The sequence below is a fragment of the Mauremys mutica genome, chromosome 4, assembly GCF_020497125.1.
Source record: "Mauremys mutica isolate MM-2020 ecotype Southern chromosome 4, ASM2049712v1, whole genome shotgun sequence".
NCBI lineage: Eukaryota > Metazoa > Chordata > Testudines > Geoemydidae > Mauremys > Mauremys mutica.
This window is the reverse complement of record NC_059075.1, coordinates 86,704,331-86,725,133: the sequence shown is the minus strand read 5'-3', so window position 1 is coordinate 86,725,133 and position 20,803 is coordinate 86,704,331. Positions and strand designations below refer to the sequence as shown.

At 39.5% G+C, this 20,803-nt stretch overlaps 1 protein-coding gene across 7 annotated transcripts in view; it reads right to left on the bottom strand.

The window, feature by feature from the left end:
- GAS2 (growth arrest specific 2) overlaps positions 1–20,803 on the bottom strand; it is a 168,007-nt gene that overhangs the window by 45,197 nt on the left and 102,007 nt on the right. For 6 of the 7 annotated variants that reach the window (XM_045016818.1, XM_045016819.1, XM_045016821.1 and 3 more), the window contains 4 exons: positions 17,973–18,036; positions 11,619–11,763; positions 9,270–9,374; positions 7,033–7,140 (listed from right to left, as the gene is read on the bottom strand). In XM_045016818.1, the coding sequence (XP_044872753.1) occupies positions 7,033–7,140; positions 9,270–9,374; positions 11,619–11,763; positions 17,973–18,036 (422 nt within the window). The remainder of the gene's footprint in view (positions 1–7,032; positions 7,141–9,269; positions 9,375–11,618; positions 11,764–17,972; positions 18,037–20,803) is intronic. The other variant, XM_045016824.1, reaches the window with a different exon arrangement.

Sequence of the window (20,803 nt, the reverse complement as noted above, 5' to 3'; positions counted from 1 at the left end):
TCCGACACCGCGCTGCGCCCCAGAAACAGCCAGCAGTGGGTTGGCTACGAGGCAGGGGGGCCACAGGGTTCCACACACTGCCCCCGCCCCAAGCACCAGCTCCACACTCCCATTGGCTGGGAACTGGCCAATGGGAGCTGGGGGCAGGGCGGTGCCTGCGGGTGAGAGCTGCATGCAGCTGCTTGTTCACCTCTGCCTAGGAACCGGACCTGCTGCTGGCCGCTTCAAGCACAGCGCTGTCCACAGTGCCAGGACATTCATGAAGCCTGCCTCTGCACCCCGGCTGTCCTGCTAACCGGGATCCGCCAGAGGTAAGTCCATGTCCCAACCCCTCACCCCAATCTCCTACCCCACCCCATAGCCCCCCCAAACCTGGAGCCCCTCCTTCACTCCAAACCCCTCATCCCTGGCCCACCCCAGAGCCTGCACCCCCAGCCCAGAGCCCTGACCCCCATCCTGCACCCCAACCCCCTGTCCCAGCCCTGAGCTCCCTCCCACACCCCGAACCTCTCATTCCCAGCTCCGTTGGGTAGCAGGCATCAACAATTTTCTTCAACTGGGTCCCCAGAAAAAAAGTTTGAAAACCACTGATCTAATCTGACTTCCTATATAACACAGGCCATAGAATGCCAGTTACCCCTGTTTTGACCCCAAGAACTGGTGTTTGACTAAAATATATCTTCCGAATGGCATCTTGATTTGAAGACTTCAAGAGATGGAGAATTCATTTCTGTTGGTAGTTTGTTCACATGGTTATATCACCTTCACCGTTAAAAATCTATGCCTTACTTCTAATTTGAATTTATCTGACTTTACCAATAATTGGAGATATACCAATCTCCTAGAACTGGAAGGGACCTTGAAAGGTCATTGAGTCCAGCCCCCTGCCTTCACTAGCAGGACCAATTTTTGCCCCAGATCCCTAAGTGGCCCCCTCAAGGACTAAACTCACAACCCTGGGTTTAGCAGGCCAATACTCAAACCACTGAGCTATCCCTCCCCACTTCCTTCTAGCCATTTGTTCTTGTTATGCCTTTCTCCACTAGATTAAAGATCCGTTTAGTAAATTAGAACCTCAGAGTTACGAACACCAGAGTTGTGAACTGATCAGTCAACCACACACCTCATTTGGAACCAGAAGTATGCAGTAAGGCAACAGGAGAGACACACAAAAAAGCAAATACAGTACAGCAAATACTGTGTTAAAAGTAAACTGCTAAAAAAGTGAAGGGAAAGCAGCATTTTCCTTCTGCATAGTAAAGTTTCAAAGCTGTATTAAGTCAATGTTCAGTTGTAAACTTTTGAAAAAACAATCATAATGTTTTGTTCAGAGTTACGAACATCCTCCATTCCCAAGGTGTTTGTAACTCTGAGATTCTACTGTACTTTCTATGAGGAGATAAGCACTCTGAAGTGTCATTGACCTCAGTGGTAATTGAGGGGGTTAGTACCTCAGACCTAAATGAACTAATGGTAACAAAATCTAAGAAGGCAAGTTATAAAAGGTTTCTTTTGATGAAAATTTTAAAATTTCACTATGTTTCTGTTATAATCTCATTATTCCATTTATTTTTTTAAAAAATGTTTTGTCAGTTTAAATACTATAACTGAAGATTGAGTCTATTAGGGAACAGTTGACACAATGGTGGGAAAGGGACACAATAGTGGGAAAGGGACACAATGAGAAAAATCATAGAAATTTAGGGCTGGAAGGGATCTTAATAGGTCATCTACTCCATGTGGGAGTGTTAATTCTACACCAAAGGATCAAATTTATACATTATTAAACTGGATACCATCATTTCTTTTAATTCAAGTAATTAGCATTATTATAAAACACAGCTTCTGTTACCAGCATTTAACAGCCTTTACAGTCATCTACTCTGGCCTAGCAGGCAAACACCATATAAGTGAATTAAGGAAGAACAAAATAAAAAGAAGATGCAATTCCTATTTAAATACAAGTGTTTTCAGTGTTCAAGTGTTTAAGCTTTCATGTTCGCTTCATGGAAGGCAGGCTCAGTTTAGGCAGGGTCTGAAATCCAATCTGTTAATTCCCAATCTCAAGGAAACTGAAAAGGGGAATCAAATCTTAATTATACTATATTGTCAGATAGGTCCTTGTCATACTTTTAAATAAAGATTTCCATTATGCTTTAATATTGTTTGTTACACATTTTGCTCTCTTTTTATATCACATGTAAATACACTCTGCTGAATACCAAAGAAAAAAACGGATTTGATGCCTGATCCCATAATCCTTACTCCTGAGAGTAATATCCACTGAGGAAAGTAGTCCTGTTTGTTTCAGTGAAACAACTCACTTGAGAGAAGATTATTCATGTGAAGGATTGGGTTCATTGTATTTTTGTTTTCTTTTTTATTTCAAAGAGAAAAAATATTTTCTGTGATAAATATTCCAGGCTGACAAATGGTAATTTTGGGTAAATTGCACATGAGGATTGTGTTCTGCTAGGTTTGTTTTTTATTGGTGGGGTTGTAACTTGCTTTAAAAATAGCAGCATAAACAGAAACAAAATAAGGGAAGTATTCTTAATTTGTCCATTAAAAAAGTTGTGGATCCAGAATGGAAGAGGAATTTATTGCAGAGGGATAACTGCATTAAATACTCATTAGCATTTTCTTTTTATTGTCCCATAATCATTAACTCATCTACTGTAGTTACAGTATAATTGTATTTATAATGAACACAACAGTATTAATGTGCCCATAATGTAATTCTACCATGACCAAGCAATAATAGTAGTACCATTAAACCAAAGTGCTATATAAGTTCTATGATCTATTGTTACATCTACATACATAGTGGAGTAGACACTACCCTCCCAGCTAGCTTGGCTATAAATACCAATCTGAATTGTGAGGTATGGGTTAAGCAAGCAGAGTAGGTACCCTACACAGCCCATATATCACATGTAAATGCCACTAAATGCCAAATAAATGCTTCTCATATTTACACAGCTATTTTTAGCAGTGTGATGTCCCACTATCTCCTCCGCCAAAGCCTTCCCCCCGTGACCAACCTTTCACTGTGGCATATTGCTACACACTGCAGTCACAAGTGTGGCTGCAGTCTGCCTTTCACATGTACTTCCTGTGAAAGTAAGAATACCTTACTAAGTATAGACATAGCCTATCTTCTTACTTCACAAGTTTCACACACAGTGGTATCTAGGTGCCCCTGGAGATGGGTGACATTGAAAAATGGGCAGGCAAAAGTAACAAGTAGAGGTACACTCAGCTAGCTTACAGGAGCAGGTGTACTTTAGTCTGTGGGTAAAATTTTCAAAAGTGCTTAAGTGACTTAGAAGCCTAAGTCCCATTTTTTAAAGTGAGGGCCAGATTTACAAAGGTATTCTGATGTCTAAAGATGCAGACAGGTACCTAGTGGAATTTATGAAAACACCTAAGTGACTTAGTGCCTAGCTCCCATTGAATTTCTTAAGTCACTTAGATGCTTTTGAAAATGTTATCCTAGTATCTGATGCAAATTAGTGGAAAGTTAGATCCAGGATGGCAGAGCAGAACAAACAGCCAGTCAAGAGTGCTATTCTATAACTTCAGGCATCTCCACAGCAAAAATCAAGCCCAGCAGAGCAGCTCTCCACTGTGCGCAGAAAGGTAGTTCAGGTCTGCAGAGGATTTCAGTATTTCAAAGTTTCATTTTCTCCACAAATGGGAAAGCCTTGAGGTCCCTGCTCTGAGGTGGGCTGCCCCAGAGCCACAGACTCCAGTCCAGAAGCCAAACCATCAGTAAACATTTTCACCATATAAGACCCTAACACTTGTCCCATTGAAGTCAGTGGAATTTCTTCCACTTGGCTCTAATTGAAGAGCCATAAATCCAGGTAATATTGTTGCTGAACCAAACTAATCTAGAAATTTCATCCAGATACTTTGTATGCACGGCGACAGTTGATGGCAGTGTCCAGGGAAACAATCTATATCAGAAATGCAACAGATGGGACAGAAGGAAAAGTTATCCCCAGCAACATCAGGAGATGGTGCCAAATGGTCAGTGAAATTAAATGTCAGTTAAGCATCTCTTTACCTGCATTTCTACTATAAGAACATAAGAACGGCCGTACCAGATCAGACCAAAAGTCCATCTAGCCCAGTACCTGTCTACCAACAGTGGCCAATGCCAGGTGCCCCAGAGGGAGTGAACGTAACAGGCAATGATCAAGTGATCTCTCTCCTGCCATCCATCTCCATCCTCTGACAAACAGAGGCTAGGGACACCATTCTTACCCATCCTGGCTAATAGCCATTTATGGACTTCACCACCATGAATTTATCCAGTTCTCTTTTAAACACTGTTATAGTCCTAGCCTTCACAACCTCCTCAGGTAAGGAGTTCCACAGGTTGACTGTGCGCTGCGTGAAGAAGAACTTCCTTTTATTTGTTTTAAACCTGCTGCCTATTAATTTCATTTGGTGACCCCTAGTTCTTGTATTATGGGAATAAGTAAATAACTTTTCCTTATCCACTTTCTCCACATCACTCATGATTTTATATACCTCTATCATATCCCCCCTTAGTCTCCTCTTTTCCAAGCTGAAGAGTCCTAGCCTCTTTAATCTTTCCTCATATGGGACCCTCTCCAAACCCCTAATCATTTTAGTTGCGCTTTTCTGAACCTTTTCTAGTGCCAGTATATCTTTTTTGAGGTGAGAAGACCACATCTGTACACAGTATTCGAGATGTGGGCGTACCATGGATTTATATAAGGACAATAATATATTCTCAGTCTTATTCTCTATCCCCTTTTTAATTATTCCTAACATCCTGTTTGCTTTTTTGACCGCCTCTGCACACTGCGTGGACATCTTCAGAGAACTGTCCACAATGACTCCAAGATCTTTTTCCTGATTCGTTGTAGCTAAATTACCCCCCATCATATTATATGTAAGAAAGTTTCTAAAGGGTCCAAAAGAAAAGCCTAATACATGTATTTATATATGTGAAAAATCCATAGCTTGAAGGGTTAAAACAAGCTGGTGAAGAATTACTATAACCCAGTGGAACGCACCATAATAAGACAGATTCCAGTACAACCAATCTATAATGTACTTTATTTCTGAAGTACACTAACTATGGATCAAGCCTACTTCCATTGGTCAATGGCAAATTTTCCAATGACATTCATAGAGCAGGATCTAGCCCTAATACTGTAGTTTGATGTCTAATCCATATCACAGATTTTTTTTTTGGCACAATTCTACCTGGAATGCAGAAGCATGATATGAAAGGGGTGTTTTGTTTGCACACTTGGAATGGAAAACTGACTTGGAACAAATTGTATAACAGAGAAGCCAGCAGTGGGGAATTTGTGACACAAAATTTTGGAAGGAAAACTTACAGTTTATCAAAAAGAGAAGGTTAAGAATCGTTTAAGATTTGTGATTTAAGCCTAAAAATAAAGGAAGAAATCAAAAGTGCAAGCTGGCTAAAAAGCACCAGTTTTATATATGGATACTTTAAAAGTACAGCTGAAAAATTACAGTTACTCATTTTCCACTGTTAAAAATGTGTTTTTAATGGGAACAACAGTGACTTGTGAAACTTGATACTGTGAAATGTAATAGAGGACAAAAATGAAACTAGAAATGTGAATTATAAAACCCCTTACATTATGTGCATAAATGCACGCTATGGCCTTTGGTTGATTAACATTAACTTTTGCACAAACTGATTAAAAAGTAATCGTTTTAGTGCCTTAAGAATATTGTAGCATTAAAAGGAAGTTTCATAGGCAATAAAACATAATTCCTTTCTTTATCACATTAAAATTCCTTTGCACAGTCCATCTGTAGCCCAATCTTTCATTTCTTGTACACTCTGAACTCCTTCTGAATTAATTAAGGCTTTTCAGGCTCCTAGTCAGCAATGCACTTAAACATGTGCTTAACTTTAATCACATGCTTAAATCCATTCCAATTTAGCAGAGCCCTTAAGTATGCACTTGACTTCAATGGGACTTAAGAATCTTCTTAGGGTTAAGCATATCCTTTAGTGTTTTGCTGAACTGGGACCTCAAGGAATGAAGGACTGAGAATGTGAGGGAGTAAATATCAGATTGCAAGTTAAAAAGCTAAGATTCCCATTGACTTCATTTGGCTAAAAAGACTCTCGCTGACTTCTACTGATTTTGGATCAGGCCCAAAACCCCCAGTTGTGCAAGAGCAGAGCCATGTACCCCTGGTGGAGTAGAGATAGCACAATCCATTTTCTCCAATGAGAAGAGGAGTTGCAATTTTGTCTGGCTACTACTTGGGTCTAGAACAAGCGTATGTTGCAGGGGGAGACATAATGACAGACTGGATCTTGGCCTATATAAAATCAATAATTTGGGTATTTTCAAATTACTGAAATAAGCAAATATATAAAAGATTAAGATTTCAGAATGAATGCAAAATGGTGCCTTTTGGGGGCAGCTCAACCAGATAGAAATTCTATGTGTATTACCCATACAATTCTGCCGTACGTGAGTTAACGTGGTACCTGTAAAAGGTGCCTGTGGTAGTGCAGTTTTGCCCATGCTACCCTCCCAATGTACGTCAACCATGGGATGGAGGGATGGGAGAGTAATTTAAACTTTCATTCAGTCTTTGACAAGAAGGGTACCAATTAACACAAAGTGGGATGATGGCTTTTCTGATAAAAATACTATTCCAACAGGAAATAAGAAACCACCATCTCTATTTGTGAAGAATTTTAGTCATAATTTATCACAGCCAGCATGGAATCAATGACCTAGAAGTAGGAGGATCTACCACATTATTAATTCTCTGACCTAACTACTCCTCCCCTCTCCCGGGGACTATATTTCCCTAGTTGTGCTGTGGATGAGAATCTGTACTTGTCAGAAAGAAAATATTTTCTCTCATTAACCAGTGGTGCCATTTTAACCTGGAAAGAAGCAGCCCAAGCATTAAAAAATGTTGCTGTCAGATATCAGTGATCTCCAAAAGGGACATTGCATAACATGAAAAATGAAAACTTCTTACCCTAATAAAGAGGATCTTCTCTCCAACTCTGTACCGTCCTTGTGAAAGACGCTCCACACAGAATTTATTGGGGCATTTACAAGGAGGATCTTCAGAAATGTGTTTGACCTGAAAAACAAGTTATTATTGTATCTTTTTCATAGAGTGTATCTGCAGCAAACTGTTCAAAAGGGCAGTTAACATAATGTCATGCCCTTGATTTATTCTCTGTCATCATGACAAATGACTTCTTCCTAACACCTCTTCAGGCTTTTAATTAAGACACTATTGCTGAAATTGTCTTACTTCTTTTTTCCCCTCAACTCTAATATTTTTAATAGTATGGCACTGAGTGACTTTTTAAGACACTGATTTTAATACCATCGTTGCTACTAATGGGCAAAATCATGAAATCTATACTAAGTTTCTATGTGGTTCATAGGGAACAATCCCAGTGCATTCAGTGGGTTTTTTGCTGAATTAAGAATGAGTAAAAACTGAATGAAGACTTCAGGATTTGGCATGTCTGGTACATGTAAAGCCTTGAATCAAATATACCTCTACCCCTATATAACGCGACCCGATATAAAACGAATTCGGATATAACGCGGTAAAGCAGCGCTCCGACAGATCAAAGCAAGTTCAATATAACGCGGTTTCACCTATACCGCAGTAAGATTTTTTGGCTCCCGAGGACAGCGTTATATCGGGGTAGAAGTGTATTAATAAACCTCATACAGCATTCGGATATTAGCAACACAAGCTCTCCTCCTATGTTAAGCCATGTGAAATGTGGGGGGGAAATCAGTGATCGCAGCTTTTTCGGGGCCACTTTTTTCTCTCGCTCTGCAGAGTTTCTGAGATAGCTTGGGAACCCACAAGAAAGACCCTATAGATCTTAAAATATCTGCAGAAAGATCCTTTGCATCAGCATCTTCTGTCATCACCCAGTAATGACAACATGGATGATGTGTCTTCTTGAAATCTACATGTATTTTCAATTACATAAAATGGTAACATTAAACAAACCTATATTCTTACTTATTAAAAATATTAAAATGAAAAATAAATACAGCGGCAGTTTTTTAAAGCATCTGTGAATTCCAAGGTTGTGGGGATTCCCAAGTCAAATGGGAATTCCGAGGTATGGAAAGATAAAGTAGAGGCCAGTGATGCTCGCAGACACTCAGTTTGCCATGGATTTGCACTATATAACTGAGTGATGAACTTAGCCCAAAGTTTGTCAACCTGAGGTTGATGGTATGTGAATGGAATTGAACTCTACTGATTTTTGGTGGATAGATTTACAATTTAATCCACCTACAATTCTCAGATGAAAAGTAAAGGAAGTCCAGTATTGGAGACCTGAGTATATCTGATACACAAAAAGGAGGCTGTCCAGTAATTTCTCCAGCAGGGCTTCCTTAATAATAAAATTAATACTACTTTAGCTTAGAGATAGAGTACCTGATTTCCCACTATCTTCACCTTGCATAGCCATTTACACTTGGGTAAAACACTAGGCCCTGATCATGAGCCAGGATCCAAGCTAAACTCAGTGCCACTGAGAAGAGTTAAAGGGAGAAAAGTACCATTTATGTTCCCCCTATCCTCAGCTTTGAGATGTTCACCAGTGCAGGGATATGACTGAGGTAGATGATGTGCTGCTGCACTCTCATGATTGCCTGCTGTTGCATTAGCTAGTTGGGGGTTGTTATAGCCAGGTGTAATTTAGAGTTGCCTTGAGGCTTTTCTAAGTTACTGGTGTAAAAAATGGCCCCCAAAGCCCGGGGATCAGGGATGAACAAGGGCTGTTGAAAGCTACTTTTGTCTCATTCCTCATTTACATCAGCCAAACTTCAGCTCCAACTGAGAATTCAGCTTTGAATGCGAAACCAGTGACATTAATATTTAGTAGATGTATATTCTGAACTTTTAGGTGATCTTAAAGTAGCACAACCATCAATGTCAAAGAGCAGATCTGGTTGAGTGAACTCTAATTTGACATTCAAATAGCACTTCCGCTAAGAAACAACACTGACAAGTGCATGAAGGCAATCATTTCCGCATACTGTCCCTCTCTTGGATGAAAGCTGACCTAATGTATTGATGTCAAATGAAACAAAATGCAGGGGGAACTTTCCAAAGGTTTTGTCCACTTCATGTAACACTCAACAGACCTTTTCAGATCCAGTTTGTAAACTAAGGCCCCATAAAAAGAGACTGAGAACAGAAAGAAAGCTGTTAGAATAACTTACTGATGAAAGTTTGAGTAACACTGTCTTAGACAGGAAAAACGTCAGGGTCGTGTACTGGGGCTCTGTTAGATATTTTGGTTGTCTGACAAAAATACAGGAACAGATCTGTTATATAGAATAGGAGGTGTTAGGATTTCATCTTTATACTTGAGGGAAAATTTTAACTTGTCAAAGGAACGTTCTTTTTGTTGGAGGTGACTGGGGATATTGATAGATGTAAAAAGCGAACAAGTTAACTAACAATTTTTTCTGTAATTGATCTTCTCAGCTGATGGGCAGGAAAAGGAACTTTTAAAATTGACTTACGCTCTATCACCTAATTTGAGGGCTTTCCACCTTATTGCTAAAATGATCCAGTGTTACCATCTGACCAGGCCTTTTCCCTTGTGGAATAATTACTGAGAATGATTCCTCCCTCTCTCAAACATGTGCAGTATATTGTCATGAAATTTACTTCATAGCTTGAAATTATACTAAACACATTAAAAATGGTCATTGGGATTGATTTTCTTGTCACTTAATTGTTTTAACACCAAAATTATTCCAGTGACTCCAATGGAAATTCTCCTCTCTTTCACACTGGCATAGATCAAGAGTATTAGGTCCAGGATTCTGAATATCAAACCAATCTTAAGATATTCTGGACCTCTACCATCCGCATAAATCAGGAGTAACTCTACTGAAGTCAATGGGTCATATCAAATGTAGGTTGCAGGAGGTGCAAGAGGTATATATGGACTTATATGTCCTCTGATCTTGGGACTGTGTACCAGAGTGATCCTCTAAATGCTCCCCAAATCAGCTTGCCTGTGGCCCCGAGGGTCTAACAGGAAGGGATCGCCACTACATTAATACATGCCAACCACACCCTCTGGTGACACTCCTTATACTAGAAGCCAGCAGAAAGGTGGTGTAGGACCTGTTATGATAACTCTATGCTGCCAAGGATTCACCTGAGCAGGAGGAGGCCTCTAGTAGTCAGATCTGCCACCTTTAGGGTTGCTTTGTTCTGTGTAAGTAGCATAGAGCAGCTCAATATTGGGGAGAATCAAAGCCAATCAATTTAAAAACTGGTACAAACCAGAGGATAATTGAGCCCTTACTGTTGTGTTTGCCATTGCAACCTCACTGGCCTGAGGAGCATAGAAGTATTATTGACTGGAATTTAAAAATAAAATATGGAAGTGGAGGGCAAATTTAAACTCTGTTTTATTTTTTTGTGTCTGGATTGTATGAGCGCTGCCATTAGTTTATAGTGTGTGAGTCTGGGGGCAGTGAGGATCAGGAATTTAACTAGATAAATTCAACCCTCTCTATCCCTACTGCTTTTTAAATTAAAGCAGATGGCTGGAGACAGCCTTCATACTCTCTTCTCTGTTCCCCTGAGATATACAGTCACCTCTTCCATTCTAAACATACCCGCATTCTCCACAATTCTCCTAGAGAAGCAATAAGTGGGTTTGCATAGTTAAAGATGACACAAAATATAAAAATTAAATGTAACTCATTTACATTGTAAAAATACTTTTTTCATTAAAAGAATGAACATTATATTCCATCTGCTCATTGTAACACAAAAGTGGCACATAGGTTTTTCAAGAAGCGCTTTGTAACTCCCAGGTGGTACATCTACCATGTGATATAGCAGTTACTATAGTAACTGTTTCTTTTTATAGAATATATTTGTAATTTCCTGGTTAACCTCTTCATTGCTTCAAAATGTCTCTTTCAGCTGATTCCAGCTGTTTCAAAATGAACCCCTCTAATGGAGTGTAACTGAGAAGTATGGTATAAAGAGCTTAATGAATTGTAAAGCAATGTATTTTCCTAGGTAACAGTGAGGAAAAATTTATTTTGCACTTGTTTATGCTACAAGAGACAATGTCTCTGAGACATGCAGAACTAGAGTACAAAAAGAGGCTCAAATAACTCAGAAATGTTTTGTTAGAAATATGTATAAGTTGGTAAGGGACAAATCTCACAGTCTTGATTCAGTCCATCCTCAGGCAAAACACCAAATGAGAGTTCAGTGAACAACTAGTTTAAAAAAATAAAATAAAATAAAAATAATGACAGCCAGACCTGGCCCTCAGTAAGAACTTCAGCACTGCAAAGCTGGGCCAAATTGCAGATTTCCACTATCCACTAAAATTCCCCAAACTGCAAATAATCGTGGTCACAAGTGATATTAATTGTAGATGCTTGCAAATCTTGTCGTTAGACCACTAAATGCAGTGAGATGTCAAACTCAGGCCCTTATGTCCTGTGTATGTCAGAATGTATCAGGAAGATGTTAGTCTACTTTTTTGTTGATATCTCATGATAAGAAGCTTGCCCAAGCACACTTACAGCATCATCCAACAGTTTTCCTGTGCTCTTTTTCCCCGGAGACTTTGTTGGGGAGGGTGAAGGAGATGGAAGAGGGGCTGAAAGTATTTCCTCTTGTTCAATCTCTTTCTCCAGCTTTATTAACCCAGGAGGTTCCACACCAAACCTTTTGAAAACATACAAACAAATTACCAGCGCTTACAAAGAATTTCATATCTTAATAGATCATGATACATAAACTTCATACATACACAGCTGTGCAACACAGAATTGCTAAACACACCAATGAAGGGATGAGTACATGATATATTATTGTAGCTGCTATCAGTATCATAAATATGCAGTGTGAAATTAAAATAGCATCTCTCATTTAATCAAATTTACAATAAATGCACTTAGTCTTCAGCTTGTTGTTTGTTGGGGAAACATCTATAAATATGTGATATGGTATTTGGTATGTGATAGACACATCCCAAAATTGTTATGATATGAGAGTTCAGTTCAGAGAACATCTACTTCGCATTTCACCATCCTCTCAGACTTTTTCTAGGAATTATGAAAACTTAAATAGTTTCATAATAAATCTATATGAGAAAAGATTAACCTGTTAAACCTGAGCATAACCCACCGTAATAGGTATTATGCCCAGTTTATGGATGGGTAAATGGAGAAGATTCAGGCCAAATTTTTTCAAGAGTGGCCACTGATTTTATGCACCTCAATTTTTGGGAGACCAACTTTGAATCTGTGGGTTTTTTTGTTTGTTCGTTTGTTTGTTTTTTTAAGAACTGCATAGTACTTACTGTTCCAGTTGAAGTGAATCCCTGAAAATCTTAAAGGGTCTCAAGTTTGGTGCTCAAAAAATTGAGGCACCCAAATTCAGTGGTTACTTTTACAAGTTTGGTTGTAAGTTACTTGGCCAGGGCCGCCCAGAGATTTCAGGGGGCCTGGGGCAAAGCAATTTCAGGGGTCCCTTCCATAAAAAAAAGTTGCAACACTATAGAATACTATATTCTCGTGGGGGCCCCTGCGGGGCCCAGGGCCTGGGGCAAATTGCCCCACTTGCCCCCCCCCCCACTCTGGGCGGCTCTGTACTTGGCCAAGGTCATATAATGAGTGAGTAGCAGAGTTGAGAACAGAATCCCAGAATCCTGATGCCCACTTCACAGAACTAACCACTGAACTTCACCCCATCTTTTTCTTTTTCAACTGAACAAGAAAAGAAAATATATTTTATATGATAATTTCCTTTTAGTTAAAGACCACCATGCTAAATATAGGTATTCACATCAAACCAATTCTATAGTGAAAATACATATTGTATTGTGTAAAATAAAAACCCAGGGCCAGATCCAGAACTACGCTGATTCACACCAGTTGATGACCCAGCCACTAACGTTCTGTACCAAAAATATACCAAGTATTAAAGACCAACATTATCATAGAACTTAAAGTCATATAGGCAAAGGGCATAAGTGTATATATTGGCCCTTGCATTTTTCATTACAAATTACAAGCTAATCACACTGCTGCGTAGTAAGTTAATACCCAGAAAACTAAGAACCAAATCTGTGCTTGTATTGGCTGCTAACTGGTGCAGTCTGCCTAACGAAAAGTCAGCCAACATTGGAGCGAACACTTATATACAATCCATTTACTTCCTGTCTGTCTGCAGATGCTGACATGCTGTAAATCATTAAATTCCCCTGGGCTCTAAGCATACACCTGCATGAGGCCTTACTCATCAAATAAACTGTTCCCACTCGCATTAATGCTGCTTCTTTGCTTCTGCTTTTTTTCAGAATCTAACTCACCTGATTTCTATCATTACAATAGACAGTATACAATTATTATAGATAATTTTAACAAACTTCTTTCTACTAATCAGCGGAAATTAAATTTAAACATATATCCTCCATGTATTGCATCACAATCAAACAGCTTAATTAGAGGAATCGACAAAGAAATCCTTCTGCTTGTCTCACAGTGGCTTGCCGTGCAAAAAAAGGTACAAGCCCTGTTCTGAGAACTATGTTGGGAATTTCCTTGTCTGCTCCTTTCTAGCCTGTCTTCTCCATAACTACAAACAGAGCAGCTTCAGACTGTAAAATGATCTCCGATAGACTTCTAAGAGCACCACTTCCAATTTTTCCCAAGGAAAAATTAAGTACAATACCAGAAAGATATAACTTCTCAACAGACTATAATTTTCAAACAAAAGACATCTGGGGGCTGATTTATCCAAAAAAAAAAAAAAAAAAAGTTTTACAGCCACGTAAGAAGAATTCCAATTCTTTTGGTAGAACAGACAGTTTCGCTATTGCATGTCATACCACCAAAAAAGCAGCTCACAGATATATTTGCACCTAATTCGCTTTCCAGAATATAAGCATCCTTTAAGGCATATTTACACACGTAGAGAGATTGATTTTGCTCTCTTTTATGTCAATTTTACCTCAGTGTAATTCCAACTATTTCACTGGAGCTACTCCTACTTTACAAGAGTGTGAAAATGAATCAGACCTGCACAATCCCATTGATTGCAATGGAACTGGATAGCTTAAGTCAGTACTGCATTTTACCCCCATAGGATTCATCCATCTTTCACAAGGACTATCAATCCACTCATGTGGGATCAGTCAGTACAGAATTTGGCTCATTGTATTAATTGAATGAAAAGTCTGTGAGTCTTATACACTCTACTCACATTTCCTGCTTTAATTTCCATCACATGGACAAAAGAGAAAAATCAGGAAAGTTATTGATTGGGGCTAGTAGCTGATTAACAATTGTTTACATGCAGAACAAGATTTTAGTTTCTTATAATGGGCTGACCCTCTGTCTAACACTGTCCCTGATGTTGCACTTCTTACTCTCATGAGTATACTTCAACTGGAACTACTCACATAAGCAAAGACCGCAAGATTGGAACCACAGATTACTACAGCAGGCTCAGGCCCTGAAGGTCTGTAAAGAGCCTGAAATACAAATAAACTCTTCACTAATGAAAGGCCAACCCACTGTTAGAGGGTGTTCTTTTATTATTGATTTAGATGATTTCTTCAAAAATTTTACCATTTCTGAAATTTCACATTCAATCATTTAAGTGAAAGCTCCAGTAGTAACTTGCAATAGTTTCTCTCTTTGCTAGATGATGTGTTCTGTACAAATGGTGAATAAGCTCAATCAAGTCACTCTGCTGAGTGGGCATACAGTATCAGTCCAGCTCTCTGAACTGTTACAGAAGTTGGGCACAAATCACTAATGAAAACATACTGAAAACTATTTAGATGGTTTCTTAATAATGAAGGCTTCCATAATGTATGGTGAGTAACTGGTAGCATCTACACAGTGACATGTACCTGATAGTGATGTGCAAACTAGAAGAGGACAGATTGTGCCTACCTCTTGTCTGGAAAAGGCTGACTTTGCTCTGCCCTCATTGTAGGCTACCAAGACACAACATGGCCCAATGTTTGGGTTCTGTTTTGATAAGAAACCAAAAAAGTCAGGCAGTTTAATGGCTATCTCCCCCAATTAGGGCCTGCTTCTCTTCTCAGTAATGCAGATATAAAGTAGTGTAGCTCCACTGAGGTCAATGGAGTTACACTGATGTAAGCAAATGGGGAATCAGACCCTTGATCAGCAAAATAAGTAATCTGAAAATCTCATGAGAAACTCCCTCAGACAAATTCAGCGGTCAATTATGGTCTGGAGTAATTCCATTGATGTCAATAGTTACTCTAAATTTACACCTGTTTAAATGAAATCAGATTTTTTTTCTCTCTATTTCGTCTACATTCCAGTTACAGCTGAAAAAAGTCTCCAGTCTTTACAGACCCTTAAAAGGTTTGTTTCTAGAAACAATGCCAGTTTAATAGGGTGAGGGGAAGGTTTTGGTTTCCCCCACAAAAAAACCATCTGTACTATCTATCACTCAGTAAAGGCCTGATCCAACTCCCATTCAAATCAGTTGAAAGACCCACTAGTCAGTGGCTTGACTAGGAGTTCAATCAGGCCCTAAACACTGAAATCTGAGAAAATAGTTTTTGAGGATTTCATAGGTGACTTTTAATGGTGAATGGATGCTCTCTCCAAACACCTCCTTGTACTTTTGGAGGAGGAAGAAAAATGTATTTATAACTGCTCAGTGTCTCTTCCTTTCCTAATTCCTTAGGACTCTGTAGAAGCTCCTTTTTAATATTATATCATTGAGATTCCTGTTCCGACAAGCAGGCCCCACAGACTGTTAGTTCAGTTAGTTCGATCTTCAGGGTGAGCCGGGCTTTAAAAAGCAAGAAAGATGTCTGTTTAACATCTTATTGTTCCCCATCAGTAATTTAAAGCAATAGCTATAGCAGAGATCAGTTTATTAAAATGCTTTTTTCTTTGTTAAATCCAGCCAACATACAAAACACAGAGTCTATTCAAATCACTCTTGTCTCCCACGTAGCTCAGATTTTAGCACACTTAAAGCAAGAACGCCATTAGATACTTGTCATTTAAATGACATAACCCTGTTATGTTACCCCTTCCAGCATTTCCTGTGCATCTTGAAAACTTACTAGGCTGTAGAGAGTTTTCAGATCCCATATTGGGATAGGATTTTTTTAGGGGGGGAGGAAAAGGAACAAGTTAAAATGGGAAGAAGGTGTTGCCTGTTACTCTGCTCCCAGGTTGGCTAAAATATGAGCCATATGTGAAAGGGAAGAGGGCTTGGAAGGCTTTGTGTGCTAAGGTAGCCCCACCTTTCCAGCCCTGGCAATCATGCATGGTAGGGAGCAGGGCTTTAAAAAGGAGGGAGCTGCAGTCAGCAAGGGAGGAAGCCCTGAGAAAGGGGTGGCTGGAGTGGCTCCTGTGCAGCAGAAGTAACCATCATGCAAGAAACTCCTGCAGCTCTGTGAGGAGCCCAGAGACCCTTGGGGCAACTCTGATAGGGAAAGACTGACTTGGCTACCCAGCTGTAAGGACTCCAACAAAGTAAGTACCCCTGAAGTAAGGTGGTGCCACAAACATTTTTGCTTTTTTATTGATCCCAGGAGGGGCCTTATTTTGTGTTGAATCTGAACTTTTGGTTTCCCCCCACCTGGAAACAAAGTAAGCAGGCCCACAAGGTGGGGTCCACTGCAAGGATTAGGAGACTGTGGCCTGTACTAGGCCAACCTATGGTGACAACTGGGCATGCTGAGGGGCCTCAGCCCAGCTAGGGCTGTGCCCCAGAGAGAGACTTTCTTTACACCGTATCTTGATACATTTTTTTTAACATTAAATTCCCATTGACTGCATGGGATGATGAAATGAAGAGTATCTTTTATAAACCAAAATAAACAGCATGGTCTTTTTTTTTTAAATGCAAATTTGTGCTTAATAAGTGATAGCACAATATGGCTTGGAATTTGTTTTTACACCTAAGGGATACACTGCTATGAAAGAGTTCAAATGGGAAAACCCAGGATATACAAACTTAAGTTAAAGAAGTCAAATGCAGCTGGCAAAATTCTACATTCGTTCCCATGCAATCCCCATTGGAATGGGGTTGCATGGGTGTGAGGGAACAATTTAGTGAAGTTGCTTTTCAAGACATGAATGAATTTAAAGCAATTTTTTTTCTTAACAACAAAGAATGACACCTTGTTGAGTTATAATGCCCTATGACTAGCTTGTGACATCCTTACTAACATTGAAAATACCTTACTCCATAAGTAGCCCCTTTGATTTCATGTACGGGACTACAAGTTCACTGTGACTATGTAAGGATATCACAATCTGACCTCTACAAACAAAGCATAGACAGAATCTAGCAAGAGCAATAGTTGTCTTAGTAGCAGAGATTCAATCTCTGAGCTTGATTCTTATCTTAGACTGGTGCAAATCAGGAGTAACGCCACGGAAGTCAATGAGGTTACAGTCAGAGTAAATGAAATCAGATCTAGGTTATCTGAAGGCAGATTCTACTACCACTGAGATCAGTGGGAAAACTTTCATTGACCTCAGTGGGATCAGGGTTAGATGCTAATATAGAAGATTTAGGGAGAAAATAGTTTTGATTAGTTACAGAGACATGATTATAAGGAGTAAGAATTTAACAACTTCATTTAGAAAAATCCTGTTCTAATTTTAAACTTCTTTTCATATCAGTTTCCCCCTTGCAATATGAAGACAGCAGAAAAACCGTATTGCTATATTAAGGGAGATTTGATTATATTGTTTGAACAACTGCCCACAAGATGTTCTTGTGTAACTATCAGTGGGTGTTTGCCTTGACCCTGGCCAGTGTAAATGTTAACATGAAGATGCACCGAGTTAGTAAGTCTCTCAGTAGCCACTGCTATCAAAATATAAATATTTTTTAATTCTCTAAATATTTTCACCTACCTGGCTGCAATCCTTCCAAGTTCCAGCAAACAAAGACACACTTCTCTGGGCTGCTTGTGGAGGACTGCAAAAGCAAAATGAAGATAGAAAATATTTACAATAAAGGGTATTTTAAGGGTTTCAGTAATAAACAGATCCCAGCTTACTAATGGCTGTCAATAGCATGTTAGTCCTGAATGCCTCTTTTAGGCAAAACTGCCATTGGCTTCCAAGATATTTTTGCCTGAATAAAGAGTTCAGGATTAAGACCCAAGATGTAGCGTTTCCAAAGGAGCTTCCAACTCCCACTGAATTTCCCATAGGGTCCTTTGAAAATCCCAGCCTAGATCACCAAAGCTTGGTTTATACAATTTGGTATAATACGCCTACCTATAACCATTATATATTAAATGGAGGGCTCCTAAAGAACATTAAAAACCTAATGAAATATCAAAGGGTTCTGGATCACTTTTTATAAACTAAAAAGATGTTTTCTGTAGGAAACCGTCTTTCTTCCTCTGCTTAAATGAGCAAATATTAAAATTATATTAGTGGAGATAAATCCTTCTATAAACTTGATCCTGTATTACTTGTGCACCCAAGCACTCCCTCTGAATACAATGTGTGTTTAGGGTACTCAAGGAAGTCACTCAGCTCTTAAAAAGAAAGCTACTTATCTGTAAATATTGTTCTCTGAAGATATGTATCTATGCAAATTGCCATGCTTGGGTCCAGTGCAAGACCTGGGGGGTGGAGTGGGGGGGGAGAGAGTTCCCATAGCTTTTAAGCTTTGGAGGCAGCTGCAGTACCTCATGGACCACTCGGTCAGGTACTTTTGGAAGCACCATCATGTTCCAATATTAGTTCCTTTAAAAACTTGGAGACGCTAACACCCTCCTACCCCAAAGAGGCCTAGTAAAATACATAAGGAAAATATACAAAAAATCTGAGGGGAGAAGTGTGAGTGATGAGCAATCCATTTGGAAGTATAGCTTCAGAGGATAAGAATTATAGGTACCTTGTTTTCTTTTCTCCAGAGATACCTGTCTTAGTGGAATCCTGCTCTTGGGGATAAATTCAGACCTTGGTGTAAATGGACAAGTTTCCCCTTGTCTAATGGAATATTTGCCTTCTTATTCCAGGGCTCAATTTGGCACCTGAAGAATAAATGACTCATGAACCAGAAGACTAGTGGCAGAGAAATCGGTCTACCTTAGTTGTGTTCATGAGAGCTTAGATAGATGTTATATGAACATATAGGGAATTTGCTGACTCATTTGACTTAGCCAGGTGAAAAACACCTCTCAATAGGTGCCTCAGAGGCTAAAAATTTAAAGTCAAAGAAGTTTTCATCTTCTCCTACATGCTGTACACAGGGACCTCTGAGTGGGAACTGCTGAGATAGATATCTCTGAATATAATTAATACAAAGTTGGACAGATCCTCAGCTGATGTAAATTGGTATAACTCTATTGATATCAATGGAACTATGACAATTTACTCAGCTGAGGATATGTCCCAATGACTTTTGGGATTGTATATTCAGCAATACTTTGAAAAAAATATATATGCATTTTCCTCCTAGAATCTGAACCAAAAATATTTCCAGAAGGAAAACTGCATAGCAGAAAAATAAAGTGGCAAAGCATTGGGAACAGAATTTCCATTCTACTACCATCTGTTGTTAGACATATCAGAGATGTAAAAAAAGACCTGGACACTCCATCCTTCCTAGTATTCTTCCTTGCCATAAACTAATTCATGGATGGAAGACTTAATCTTACTGAGAAACCAATATGTTTAAGAAAAAAAAAGTACACCGATGGCCCAGACATATATTCTGCTGCTTCCACCTGAAAACTCTTTCAACATAATCAATATATTAAATGTACCTTAATGCTAAGAAATATATAAATATACAGCCAGAACACACTGGATAAACCAGTTCTGGAAATATCTTGGTGGGGTATAGGGAACAAATATTTTTCACCTCTACTTTACATCTGCACACATCTGATCAGGGGCGGCTCTAGACATTTCACCATCCGAAGCACGGCGGAATGCCATGGGGGGCGCTCTACCGGTCACCGGTCCCGCGGCTCCGGTGGACCTCCTGCAGGCGTGCCTGCCTGCCGCCCTCCCGGCGACCGGCAGAGCACCCCTCGCGGCATGCCGCCCCAAGCACGCGCTTGGCGTGCTGGGGCCTGGAGCCGCCCCTGCATCTGATGTAAGGCTGGGCAAGGGGGACTGCATTTTGGGGGGGAAGTATTTGTAAACATAAGAAGAAGGTTTGAATGAAGGACATGAAGTCTCTGCCAATGCTCAAACTTCTACTTCTTAAATGAAAACAATGTGCTCCAGTGAATCTGACCCACAATGCTCCAGACACATTTCATGCATTTCACAATGAACAATGTGAAAGAGTGAAATCATTGTTAGAGCATGACAAGTTGTGCAGGCAATAACCAACCATAAAAACAAACATCTGGTGATGTGATAAGAATATGGTGATACGGTATTTCTAACAGCAAAATGTTAGCATTCCTGAGGACTATACCAGCATGCACATTCATGAACTTTGGGGGAAAACAAAGGCCATTCTGTATAGAATACAGTACCCACTGGAAATAGTTTAGATTCTCAAAACAGAATTCTTATATTTTTACAACTAGTGCTTTTAAATGGACTATTAGCTAACAAGGCAATGTGGTCAGGATTTAAGACAAAGTTCTGAAAGTCAGAAGATGTGGGTTCCATTCCTACCTCTGTTACAGACCTCTTATGTGAACTTGAGAAAGTCTCTAAAGCCAAAATTTGCAGAAGTGAGCAATGATTGTGGGTGCCTTTTTTGG